This window comes from Equus caballus, chromosome 1, assembly GCF_041296265.1.
Source record: "Equus caballus isolate H_3958 breed thoroughbred chromosome 1, TB-T2T, whole genome shotgun sequence".
Lineage (NCBI taxonomy): Eukaryota > Metazoa > Chordata > Mammalia > Perissodactyla > Equidae > Equus > Equus caballus.
Genome location: NC_091684.1, coordinates 95,100,954 through 95,113,287, shown reverse-complemented (window position 1 = coordinate 95,113,287; position 12,334 = coordinate 95,100,954). Strand labels below are relative to the sequence as shown.

Sequence of the window (12,334 nt, the reverse complement as noted above, 5' to 3'; positions counted from 1 at the left end):
GTAATAGCATGTAATTATACATTTGTTCACACCCGCAGAATGTACAACCCCAAGAGTGAACCCTAATGTAAACATGGACTCTGGGTGATAATGATGTGTTGGTGTAGGTTCACCAGTTGTGACAAATGTTCCACTCTGGTGGGGGATGTTGATAATGGGGGAGGCTGTGCATGTGTGGGGCAGGGAGTATCTGGGAAATCTCTGTACCTTTCCCTCAATTTTGCTGTGAACCTAAAACTGCTCTGAAAAAGTAAAGTCCTAAGAAAAAAATGATGTTGAGATGTAAAGATATTAAAAAGCAATAAAAAATGTAATAGCAAATAAATCCAAACTTTAAATAAACAAGTCCAAGTATTATCATATATGTGTGTATACACATACACACACCACTGGTTTCTATTATAAGAATGTAAATTTGGTTTGACATCCAAAAATCAACCAACATAATTCATCATATTAAAAGAATAAAGGAGAAAAATGATTATCTCAAAAGATGCAGAAATGTATTTGATAAAATTTAACACTGTGATGAAAAACGTTAACCAATTGAGAATACGTGATCACAAGTATATTAAAAGTCCTATAGCAAACATCACACTTAATAGTGGATATTGAAAGCTTCTCCCCCTCCCCCCCAGGGTTGAGATTAAGACACAGATGCCCACATCACTACTTTCAGTCAGCATTCTGCTGGAGGGCCTCACCAATGCAATTTGTCTATCAATCTTGTATCCTGCAACCTTGCTGAACTTATAGTTTATTACAGTTTATAGATAGCTTATTATATTATAGTCTAATGGTTTTTTGTGGATTCCTTAGGATTTTCTATATACAAACCCATGTCATCTGCAAATATAGTTTTACTTCTTCCTTTCCAATCTGGATGCCTTTTATTTCTTTTTCTTGCCCAGCTGCCCAGCCACTGCAATTTGGCAAGAGATAAAGAAGGCGTAAAGATTGGAAAGGAAGAAATAAAACTTGTCATTTGCAGAGGTCGTGACTATATACAAAGAAAATATGAAGAATCTACAAACTATTACAATTTAAGCGACTTTAGCGAGGCCATTCGCTAGATTCAAAGTCAACATACATAAATCAATAGAATCTGTACATACTTAGAAACCAACAAATTAACCCCTAAGAATAAATTTCATGAGAGATGTGCAAGACTTTCCTGAAAACCACAGAACAGTTTGAAGAAAACTTGCAAAAACACTTAAAGAAATGGAAGGATATACCATGTTAATGGATGAAAGATGTTAAATGGCCCCCAAACTGGTCCATACACTCAATGAAAATCCAATCAAATTCTAGCACTTTTTTGGTGTAGAAATTGACAAGCTGGTTCTGAAACATTTTACGGGAATGCAAACAACTTCTTTCTGCTAGGATCACCTTGTGGACAGGATTGAGACAACCCAGGCCAGCTGTCTCTGGTCCACGTGAAGCCCTCACGTCTCTTCTGCCCTGCCCCTGTCTAATACTGGGGCCAGTCCAATACAGCAACCTCGTCTTCCTCTCCACCAGAGCGTAGAAACTGCCAGTCTCTTGCCATTGAGATTTTTCAGCTGTGAGTTGAACACACTAGTCTATTCTGTCCTGCAAAGGGGATACTTACCAATTTTTCCAAGTGGCCCTGGAAAGGCCACTGATAAGCATGAACCTCACCTTGAAACGTGGGAATGGCTGTCACCTATTATCTCAGGACTGCAGGTGAAATGGACACAGTTCCATTTTAGTGGCCTGCTATGCACACATACAGAGAACTCCCATTACATGTGTGTAAGAAATTACCGGGGTGTGGACTGTGTTGAAAATGTGCACGTGAAATAAGTGAGAAAAAGCAAACACAAGGTATTCTGTCTGTGTGGACCACGGCCGGGCAAAGCTTGAATTTGTGTATCGACAGAGATCGACACACAATTTGAAGGCAGAGAGGCACAAACCCAGCGTAACGTTCGCTACTTTCTCTTGCTGAAGTTGCTTCGCTGCATAAAAAAAGAGACGATAGTGGTTTAAGGTTTTGTTCTAGTTACACAATAACGATGTATTGACTCTGCAAGTTCAACAGCATTAGAGTGAAAATACAAACTCCCTGTTAAGTAACGATGACAAGTATGATGACTGCTCACTACCTCGAGTACAGCTCCATGGGGAGCTGATGATGGCGATTTGTGGCAACTGCCACCTCGATGAATTCTACTCCGACACCTACCACACACAATAATCCTAGTGGAATTGCTAGAGAGCTAGTCCAGAAAAGCCCTCAGCCCCGTGGGTTATGCTTTGGCTACGTGCATTCACCATTTCCTGTCCAAAGTGAGAGTCCCAGGGGCTGGATGCAGCTAACCAGGGAGACCACAGGAACCAGCAGCAGCGCACCTGTAAGACCAGGCTGTGAGGATGTGGTCTCTGGGGAGGACGCGCCGCGGGCAAGACTTGATATGACGTGGGGTGGGAGTGGACATACACCCGGGGAGGGACCTAAACACAGGTGAGCCCTCCTCACCTGGCACAGGAGCGGATGCCCAGAACCTGTCCCCCGCTTGGTACCTGGGCTGCTCACAGCATTCTCCCACAGGTCCTGAAGCCAGCGAGTCTCCATCCTCGCAGCTTTCGCTCCTGAGCGGTGGGCACGCTGTGCTGCCCAGGCCTGCCGGGACTGCTCCACACCTACACGCGAACCCAGCTCTCAGACTGTGCTATTTATTGTGGACCAACTTATTTAGTGTGGAAATGAGCGCTGTGGGCATCCCCCCTCCACCATCATCTCCCCCAGAGCAGTTTGTTTTCTCTGCTGGGCAGAAGGCAGAGAAACCACAGCTGAAAAGCAGTGCAGGTTTAGCATCAACACATCATCAGCTTCCCAAGATGCTGGAACCCAAGTCTGCCCTGCGCTTTCGTCCAACACGCATGGCTGTGCTTTCACTAAACAGAGTCTTTCTTCCGAAGGCCTGAGATTCCGGTCCAAATGGGACTGTGATGACTGGGAGCCAGGATTCTATGTTCAGGCAGCTCCATGGGTACAGAAGGATGAATCAGTCTCCCAGGCTGGCGCAGTGTAACCGGCCACACTGCTGCCCCGGGCTGGGGCTCCACTGTGCCCTCTTCTTCCCTGCACATCAGCACTCATGTTCCCCTGGCTCAGGCTGGCCCCACAGCCCAGTGAGGCGCCGGATGAACGTCCAGGCCTGTGGCTGTTGTGCATGACCATGGGGAAAGTCGGCTCCTGAGTCAGGGCTCAGTGGTGTGGCAAAGTGCGTGCCAGCGCTTCACCAGCTCCCTGGGCTTGCCGAGCATCTCGTCCCAGTGCGCCAGCTCTTTGCCGCGGGTGTACATGTAGGGGCCCACCACCACCCGGCCCAGCTCGCAGCTCTCTGCAGGGGGGAAACATTGTTACTCTTGGGAGCACAGGAGCCACATCACCTCAGCAGCATCCCAGCGCCTTCTCTCTCTCTCTCCCTCTCACTCTTCCCTTTGAAAAAGGTATCTGGCCCTGTCCTTCTTTAAGCATCAGCTGCCAGACCACAAAGAGGTCCTGACTGTGCGCTGGAGCTGGAGATGGTGGGAGAGGGAGCCCAAGTGGAGGGCCTGCCCTTCAGGGGACCCCACTCTGCCCCTCACCCTTCTGGTGGCCGTCATCGGCCTGCCTCCCATCGAAGAGCCGAGGGAGGACGGGGCCCCTCTACAAAGAAGCCGTCTTCCGTCAGCCCACTTCTCCACCAGCGGGAACATTCAACAATAATCCTCACCCACCAACTGCCACAGTGGAGAAGGGGTCTTAAGCGCTGGCCCAGGAGACCAGCTGGCCAGATGGCTCTGCTTCCCCAGACGGTGACAGTGGGCCCTGGGGTGTGGGGCAGTGTGGGAGAGCTGGCTGGGACAACTCCACCTCATTGTCCACCCTGAGCCTCACCCAGGACCCAAAGCCCTGTCCAGGAAGCACAAGGACAGGCAGGGCACACAACGACCCACGGCCTCAGGTCACCTAGAGCCATGCTGCCTCCCAACCTCTCTGGTGATTGGCCCAGGAGGGGGTGGCAGAGGCCAGCCCTGAACCGCTTTCTAGGGTGCCACGGACAGTCAAACTGGAATAAAGCTGGCTGTGAATCCCAGCTCCCTCACTAGCAAGCTCTGTGTCCTCGGACAAGTATCTCTGCCTCTTTGAGTGCTGGTTTCCTTAGGTGGAGAACAGAAACCATACAGCTCCCTCCCTGGGGCCAAGTGGACTCGATGCTCAGCAGCCCCTCCTCTGCCTGTGGCTCCAACCACCTGGGGCTGGGGGAGCAGCCTTACTGTCCCCTCCGGCGTTCTGCAGCACTGTCAGGCTGAGGCTGGCCGTGTCCAGCTCGGCGGGGTCGACCTTGAAGCTGAAGGTCTCGCTGTACACGGGGTTGGTGGAGCCCAGCACAGCAGAAGTCTTCCTGCACTTGACAAACTTGTTGTGGTTCATCAGGGACACTTTGACAAACACACCTGAGGGGCAGCGCAGACCGCGGGCTGGGAGGGGCGGGCAGGGGCCCAGCCTCCAGCCTGTGAGCGGTCTGGCGGGGAGGGCACACGCCCACACTGGGCGCTGGGACCCCATCACTCAGAGCCGCTGCAGCCAGAGGGCGTTCCGAGAGGAAGCGAAGTTGATTAGCGTCCTGCCTTACAGCCGGGAACGCTGGGCTCCCTTCCTCTTCCTTCCTCTCTGCCTCTTGAATGCACCAATGGCTTGGCTGGCGCCTGTTTCCTGGAGCCTAGCACCACACACCCATCCCTCCCTTCGGGGGCAGGGAGCCTGGCCTGCTGGGCGCTCAGGCGCCCTGGGGCCCCTTAAACACCTTCTCCTTCAGAGGGCCAAGTTCTTTTGGGTGGGGCTCAAATGACGTGTGGATCCGCAGCGGAAGGCTGAGTGCCAGCTTGCTTATAGTGACCCAGGCGCAGAGACACACGGCTGGCAGACACCCACCACTGTGCTGGGGGCCCCCCTGTGGGCGGGATGCATGGGATGAGCAGAGCAGGGCTTCTGCTCCTCCAGCTCCTGGGTTCCGGGATGCTGGAGGAAGCAGACACCATAGCCACCTGCTGGCCTGGGATGCCCCTTCTCCTAGCCCAGCATCATGTTCCACATGCCGGGCAGCCCTCCCTAGGGGCGGGGAGGTACAAGGCCTTGCCCTGGAGGGACTGGAGCCTTTCACAGAAGGGCAGGGGTGGAGGTGGCTGCACAGTTCAAGGAACCAAGATGCTGCCTTAGGAAAAGGTGGGGCAAGCCAGTCTTAGGGGTCTTGATGGAGGCCAAGGGGATGTAGCCTTGGCTTCAACATAAAGAAGCCCTTCCCACACAACCATCCACAAGGGGCGTGGCTCAGGAGGTAGTGAGCGCTCCATGACCGGCCATATGCAAGCAGAAACTGGATGGCCAGGGATGAGGGTCAGACTCCAGCCCCAGGCAAGCTCGCAAGGTGGAGCCTGCCCTGAGGAGGAAAACTTACTGAGACAACTCGCATCCTCCTGGAGCTGGAGGCCCTTGGCTCGCAGCACAACCACGGTGAGGCGGTTCAGGCGGTCGTTGTAGCTGAGGCAGAACTGGAGGTCGCCAAACTCCGAGGGAGGCTGGAGAGGCCAAGGGGAAAGCTGCCTGTCACTCGGGCAGGTGCTGGAGGAGCCACGGACCCCCAACAGTGCCTTCCTCCCTCCTCCCCGCAGTGGGGCACGGTTACCACAAGGCACCCACATTCCCTCCTTTACGCCCACCCGCCACTTTATAGATGGAAACAGGTCTGGAAAGTTGAAGGGGGTCTGCTGAGGATCACACAGTAGTGAGGACCAGAGCTGAAGATTCAAACCCAGGTCTGGGGGATTCCAAAGCCCATCCGAGCCGCCCGCATCCTTCTTGCAGGTTAAGGGAACACGGGTAAATAATTTCCTTGGCTGGTCCATTTGGGGTGTCACCTTTCACAGCTGTCTGATCTCGATGGGAATCCAAATATGAATTTTTCAGGATGCTCCTTCCCTGCCCAGGAGTGGCTCCACACACCCTCCTCCTCCCAAGCAGCTCCCCCCGGGCCCAGCACCCTGGGTCACACTTGCAAGAGTGGTAAGCAGTACGCTAAGGGCTGACGCTGGCCAACAGGTGCTGGGTCACACCTGCTGGCTGCCCACGGTAGTCTGACCAGTGGTGGCTTATGTTTGGGGACCCTGACCTTTACCTCCAGGCTCTCGGCCTCCAGGTCCCTCCAGATGACGTGCCGGCAGTCACCGAGCAGGGTTTCGTTCTTCAGGGGGAAGAGCACTTGGCCCAGGAGCTGGTGCTTCTTCTGTTTGTCCACGTGGTACACCGAGAACCTCAACACCCTCTGGGTGATGCTCCTGCTGGACACCTAGGGGAGAAGAGGGTCTGGCGTGGGGCCAAGTGTGCGGACAGGGGATGGGATGGTGTGGCAGGTTGTTGCGGACACAGGAGCTTCGGTGATGCGTGTCTCAGCCAGGGACCAGCACACCCCAAACCCAGGCATCCTCAGGGGACTCTTCTCAGCAGCGGGGCCAATACCCCAGGGAGGTGGGAGAATGTGCCAGAGCCCTGAAATGCAGAGCGTGGTCCGAGGACCAGCAGCATCCATGGCCCCCTCCCCAGACCTCTTTAGAACTGCAGGACCTTGGGCCCACCCCCCCAGACGTGTGAGTGGCATCCACCGTTTAACAGGACCTCCAAATGACTTGCCAGCTCATAAAGGTGGAAGCGGCCCCGAGCTGGGGCCCAGGGACCCTGCTTGTCTCTACTGCCTGATTCGGGCCCCCCAACCCTCCTCTCCCAGGGACCTATCTCCTCCCCTGTCAAATGCGATAGTGGTTCTTACTCTCTGGGTTGTGAAACCTCAATCTCAGTATCTGATCTATGGCAAATGGTGAATTAACAGTGATTTTCTTCTCTTCTCCTTCTCTTTCCTCTCTCCCCTCAAAACTCTGAGAGGCCGGGGTCAAGTTGGGGCGGGGACAGGACAGGGAGGTGGTAAGTCAAGAACAGTAAGTGGGGGAGCATGCCGTGTGGCCGTGCTGGTCAGCCAGCCTGCACCCCTTGGATCTTGATGTTGCGAGAAGAGCATCACAGCCTTGGCCCCAGTAGAGGGCAGGGGGCTGGGCCCCACCCGGCTTCTCAGCCCTGAGCCCTGGATGAGGGCAAGAATTGGAGCTCTGGCCTCAGCAACCACTCTCTTCCCAGATGCTGACCGGCCTCTCCTTACCCTGCCCGCCAGCCTGCTGCCCAGCTCTTAAAAATGTTTGTCCAAGGCCTCTCGACAGCTCTTGATTGCTGGCGTCCCACAAGGGCCCCCCGTCACCTGCTGAGGCTCCCAGGCCACTGTGAGCTGGGCTCAGTGCCCAGACAGTCTCTCTACCTCCAGACCCTGGGCCAGACCGCCCACGGTGTGGCAAAGGCACCACCTACCCCAGGGTGGCTCTCGGGTCCTGCGCTGGCCACTGACAGGAGGGTCTCACCCTCTGCCTTCTTTGAATAACCTCGCCAGAAACCCCCCAGTGCTCCAGGGCTCCTAGCCCATGGGCCAGGGCCTGCATGCAGTAGCTGTTCCAAGAATGTGTTTTCTCTTTCTCTCCTGCAGGCAGCTGGGACAGGAGGAGCCCCAAGCTTCTCCCCTGCCCCCGCCGTCAGCTGTCAGGGCTCTTGTGGGCCTTGACCCAGCAGGCAGGTAAAGCAGAGCCTGTGGCCAGGGGGTCCTGGAGTCCTGGGGCCCTGGCTAGCATGGCAGGCTGGGCTCTCCTGCACACTGTCTGCTCCTTCCCCCGGAGCCAGGATGCACCAGCTCCTGCCTGCTCCGGAGGTGGCCGTACCTGGAAGACAAAGTGCTCATCAAACTGCGGGCTGGCGGTTTTGCGTTTGGCCCTGGACTGGAGGAAGCGCCGCTCATCAGGGAGCAGATGCAGCTTCACCAGGGGGCTGCAGGTCTCTGAGGGGGCTCGCAGCCCCTGCGCCTTGATCAGGCCCACCAGCAGCCGCTCGGCCTCCTGTTGGTATTCCACGGAGAACCACAGCCGCCCCAGGCAGCCCTCAGGGAAGTGGCTCTCACTCTGGTCCTCGGGGAACTTGTACAGCTCTGGGTTGATGGTCCCCACCACGCACGCGTCTCCTGTAACACAGGGGCTGGGAGGTCCGGTGGGCCAGAGGAAGGCAGGGCATGGGGGACAGCAAGATCTGGGCTTCACTGCCCCGCTCCTGGCCCACTCCCTCTTGACTGAGCCTTGACAAGGCAGTTCACGGCCCCTTGTGACCACATCCGCCCCACTTTCCTCTTAAGACTGAACACACGTCTCTGTCCCGTGCACCTCCTCCAGGAGGCCTTCTCAGCACTACAGCATCGCACACCCAGGCCTGCTTCTCCCTGGGGCCCCCGGTAGAGTCCACAGCGTTCATTCAACCCCTGCTTCTGGGATCGGCCCCCATCCACAGAGGTCAGGGCCTGCCTTGGGGGCACAGTGCCCAGCACCTGGCCTGGCCCCTTTCCATGGGGTCCAGAGGATGTCTCAGTGATAAAGTGTTGCTTCTTCTCTCCCTCTTCAAATTAGGAGGGCCAAGCTGATTACTAGGTGGTTCCTGGGAAGGTCTCTTGGGAGGCCTTCGGAGCAAAGAGGTGGGCAGACAGCTCTGTGCCCAGCTGCCACCATTCTGCCCTCTGGATCGGCTAACCCATCATCCTGGAGCAGGACCCAGCACAGGTTATGCGCTGGGAACACCAGGGTTCCAACCCCAGGTCTGCTGCTTACTGCCTCTGTGACCTTGTGGCGAGGTACGGTTGACCTTCAGAGCCTCAGTTTATGAATGTGCACAATGGGGTGATAACCCCTCTCCCTATGGAGGTGTGGTGAGGGCTAACTCCAAAACGGCACACGAGGCCATATCTGACTTGGGTAGACCCAAGTACCTGGAAAGAGCAGTCTCTGGGTAACTCTGGCATCCCCGGGCCCACCCAGGCTCTATTCCGGAGGCAGGCCCGTGAAAGCAGATGGGTCTGCCCCGGCCTGAGCAGACCCTGACCCCTGGGCAGGCCCTGGTGGGTGCACTCACCAGGATTGCTGCCGGTGGTGTGGGGCAGGAGCTCCGGGGCTGGGCAGAGGTCCCGTGGGGCCTGAGCCCACTCTCTGCGGTGCAAGGGCACCCAGTCTCGGCCTTGGACGGAAGGGGGAACCACGAATGGCATACCAGGTGGCCTGTCCAGAGGCAGGGAGATGACATGTACATGGCAAGTAAATGGTGTGGCCTCGCAGCACTCAGCCTAGAGGATTAAGTGCCCGGAGCTGGAGAAGGAAAAGCCAGGGGAGACAGGAGGAGGCAAGAGCACCACAGCAGGACACACACACACACACACACACACAGCCAGAGCCAACACCTGTCTGCCCACAGTAGTGGTGAGTTGGACAAGGAGCACAGCCTCTGGAGTCAGCCTGCCTGGGTCTGCATGCCTGTGCTGCCACTTCCTAGCTGTGCTTTCTGGACCCATTATTCTGAGCCTCAGTTTTCTCAGCTAGAAAAAGGCTTCCAAATTGCCTGCCTCCTAGCTGGGTGAGGATCCTGGGTTTTCTTTGCAAGACTCCCAGCACGGTGGCAGCAGAAAGGAGGTGCTCCATAAACAGACCTTTCCTCCTCCACCCACTCCAGGGGAAAGTCCGCAGGGAGGGCCCCGAGCAAGGCCAGGAGCTCGCGTGACCCCCACATCCCGCCTCACCTGCTTGTCTGGGTCCTGGCATGCGGCGGGCAGAGCTTGTCCCCCTGTACGCTGGAGGCAGCTGTGGTCCCTGGCAGCTCCTCGTAGGTGGACGTGGCACAAAGTCTCTTCCAGAGCCAGCAGCTCACCCCGATCAACAGCAGCAGCAGCAGCAGCCCCCCAATAATGCCTCCAATCACTAGGGCCACGTGCTCTGGGGGCAGCGACCATGGGGACTGTGAGGCTGGGGAAAGGCCATCCCCTTCACACCACTGGCCTGCTGGGGGCAGAATTTGGGCAGCAGCCCATCCCCTGGATTAGACCCCGGGAGGACTCAGAAGCAGGCTTCCTGTGTCTGCTTCCAGGAGGGGTGCTGCTGGCAGGCTCTGCTGGGGCTCAGCAGAAAAGCCTTTCCCTTGGCGTCCCATGGCCCTGGACGGAGTCTTCTGGTTTTCCTTGGAAAGCAGCTGGCCCTGGACTTGGGATTCTGGCTAAAAGGAACCATTTCCTTGTGCTCCTGAGTAGAAATTAAACCTCTTCCCAGAACCTCCATCTTCCCGGGGCTTCTGTTCAGGCCTGAGGGTGAGCTGGGTGTGGGCACCATGCTCTTGAGGAAAGTGGGGAAAGGGCTGATGCCCTGAGATGCTCTCAGAGCCCTATCCTCTGGGGTCCTGGAACCCGTGAGAGGCTGGACTCGTGCTTGAACTCCTAACTTTCTCTAAAACCCGCTCCTTTCCTCAACCCTTATCAAGGCGAGCACACTTAGTGGGGTCGGTGGGAGGCAGCGGAGGGGGTGTGGACCAGGAGGAGTGGGGCAGCGGGTGTGAGAAAGGGAGACACATGGACCCTCAGCTGCCGGCACCTGCACCTCCACATGTGCGGGGACCTGGGAGGCTCCCCTCGGCGTCCACCAAGAGCGCTCGACGCTGGGTCCCACGCGCCCGTGCCCAGGCCAGGCAGGGAAAGTGTCCCCTTCGATTCACGTGCGGACGTGGGGCTTCCAGGCTCTGGGGTCTGGACCCGGTGGGGTAGGGAGAAGGCGAGACCCCCAGCACCTGACCCTCAGGTGTCTGCGAGGAGGGGGCCTCGCTCTCCACCGCATCCCAGCGCCGCGCCAGGAGCCCGAGGCAAGGTGCGCTGGGGCTGGTCCTAGCGGGGGCCGGCGAGGCGGAGGCAAGCGCCGCAGCCGGTGGCCGAGGGGCCGGGGCGCCTCACCGGGGGCGCGGGAGGGGAGGCGAGGGCACTTACCCGCCATGGGGCTGCTCCGGCCGGCCGTCGGGGCGCCGGCCCGGGCCTCCGTCTCGCCGGTCTCCGCGCCTCTCGCCAATGCCGCGGGGCTGGCCTTTAAAGTGCGGTGCGGGGCAGGGGGCGGTCCCTCGTCGCTCTGTCGCCTGGTGGCGGCGGACGGTGGGGGCAGGGACCTAGTGCATCGAGGCCGCAGCTCCTCCCCGACTCGATCCCAGGGGCGCAGAGCTGACCGTGCGCTCACAGATACCGCAGGGCTCCGGGCCGAGTGGGGCGCCCGGGGCTCCCTGCGGCTGCGGGCGGGGTGGGGTGCGAGGCCCAGCCCCTCCCGGAGGGCAGAGCTAAGCCTTCTCCGCCCGCGGCTGATGGAGGGTTCTGCACCTGGCCCTTCACAACGGGTGGCCTTGCCCGTCTAGGAATGCGCCTCCACCTTCCGCAGATGTGTCCTCCGCGCCCGGCTCCGACCCGTGCTTTAGGGAGCCTTCCTGGATCTCAGGGCAGACTGTTCGCACCCTGTCCCGGGCCCCAGCGCCGCCTGCCCGACTCCTGGGCGCGCGGCGCGGCGCGAAAGTTTCCTCGTCCGCCCGAATCTCAGTAGACAACAGAGAGGCGTTGCAGAGCGCGGATTCTGCCGCCAGACCACCTGGGTTCCCACTCGGGCTCCCCACTCGCCTGCTGTGCGATTTGGGACAATTTATTTCAGCACTCTGGGCTCACTTCCTCAATTCGGTTAATAACAGTACTCCGTCTAGGATTAATGTATGTCGGGGACACTTGAAACGGTGACTGGCCCAAGGATGGGAGTGGCGCAGCCCATGCCACCCACTACTGTGGTGATTATCTGACCCAGGGCGACGTCGCCTGAGTCCCCTCTGCATGCGCAGCCCCTATAATTATAACGGTTATTCAGACCGCATGGGCTGCACCAGTCGAGGCTAGTGAACGCAGCCTTGATGGAGAAGCTGATGAAAGGGCCCTCCTGTCCTCTGCCCGCTCCCAACCCGCGTGCGCCGGGTCGCGGATGCCCATCCTCACGGGGCCAGCACAGCGTGCCTGCGGGGCAGACGGGAGGGAGCAGCTCAGACCTCCCGGCGTCTGTTAGTGGGGACCGAAAGGAATATGTGTGTGGGGGGAGGGAGGGTTGGTCTTGTTTTACAGCCTTGAATGTTGTGTCCATTAGGAAAATTAGTAAAGGAAAACCTCACTTGAAATGGAGTCGGGAGGCCTGAGGGGGGGCTCCCACGCAGTACCACTTGAGGTCAATTATAGACCCCAACGAGAAGAATCTCCAACGGGAAAAAAAACCATCAATTACAGGCCTGAACAGGAAAGGCGGACGTTGCATCTCAAGGAGGAAATCAACCACTGCAGCAAACTAAGCGAATGAGAAA

The 12,334-nt window shown here is 57.5% G+C and overlaps 1 protein-coding gene across 5 annotated transcripts; it reads right to left on the bottom strand.

The window, feature by feature from the left end:
* Window positions 1-2,021: 2,021 nt before the first annotated feature.
* On the bottom strand, window positions 2,022-11,996 carry LOC100064042 (synaptotagmin-15). Of its 5 annotated transcripts, none has more exons than XM_001495059.5 (8): window positions 10,947-11,996; window positions 9,720-9,912; window positions 9,062-9,204; window positions 7,831-8,126; window positions 6,195-6,365; window positions 5,478-5,598; window positions 4,297-4,476; window positions 2,022-3,377 (listed from the first exon to the last, which is right to left on the bottom strand). In XM_001495059.5, the coding sequence occupies exons 1-8, from the start codon at window positions 10,951-10,953 to the stop codon at window positions 3,235-3,237; spliced, it is 1,254 nt and encodes a 417-aa protein (XP_001495109.1). In that variant the 5' UTR covers window positions 10,954-11,996; the 3' UTR covers window positions 2,022-3,234. The 5 variants fall into 5 exon arrangements, with proteins under 5 accessions (XP_001495109.1, XP_070086130.1, XP_070086120.1 ...); XM_070230029.1 differs by having other exon boundaries at window positions 9,720-9,978; window positions 10,947-11,351; XM_070230019.1 differs by having other exon boundaries at window positions 7,831-8,140; window positions 9,720-9,975; window positions 10,947-11,053.
* Window positions 11,997-12,334: the final 338 nt, after the last annotated feature.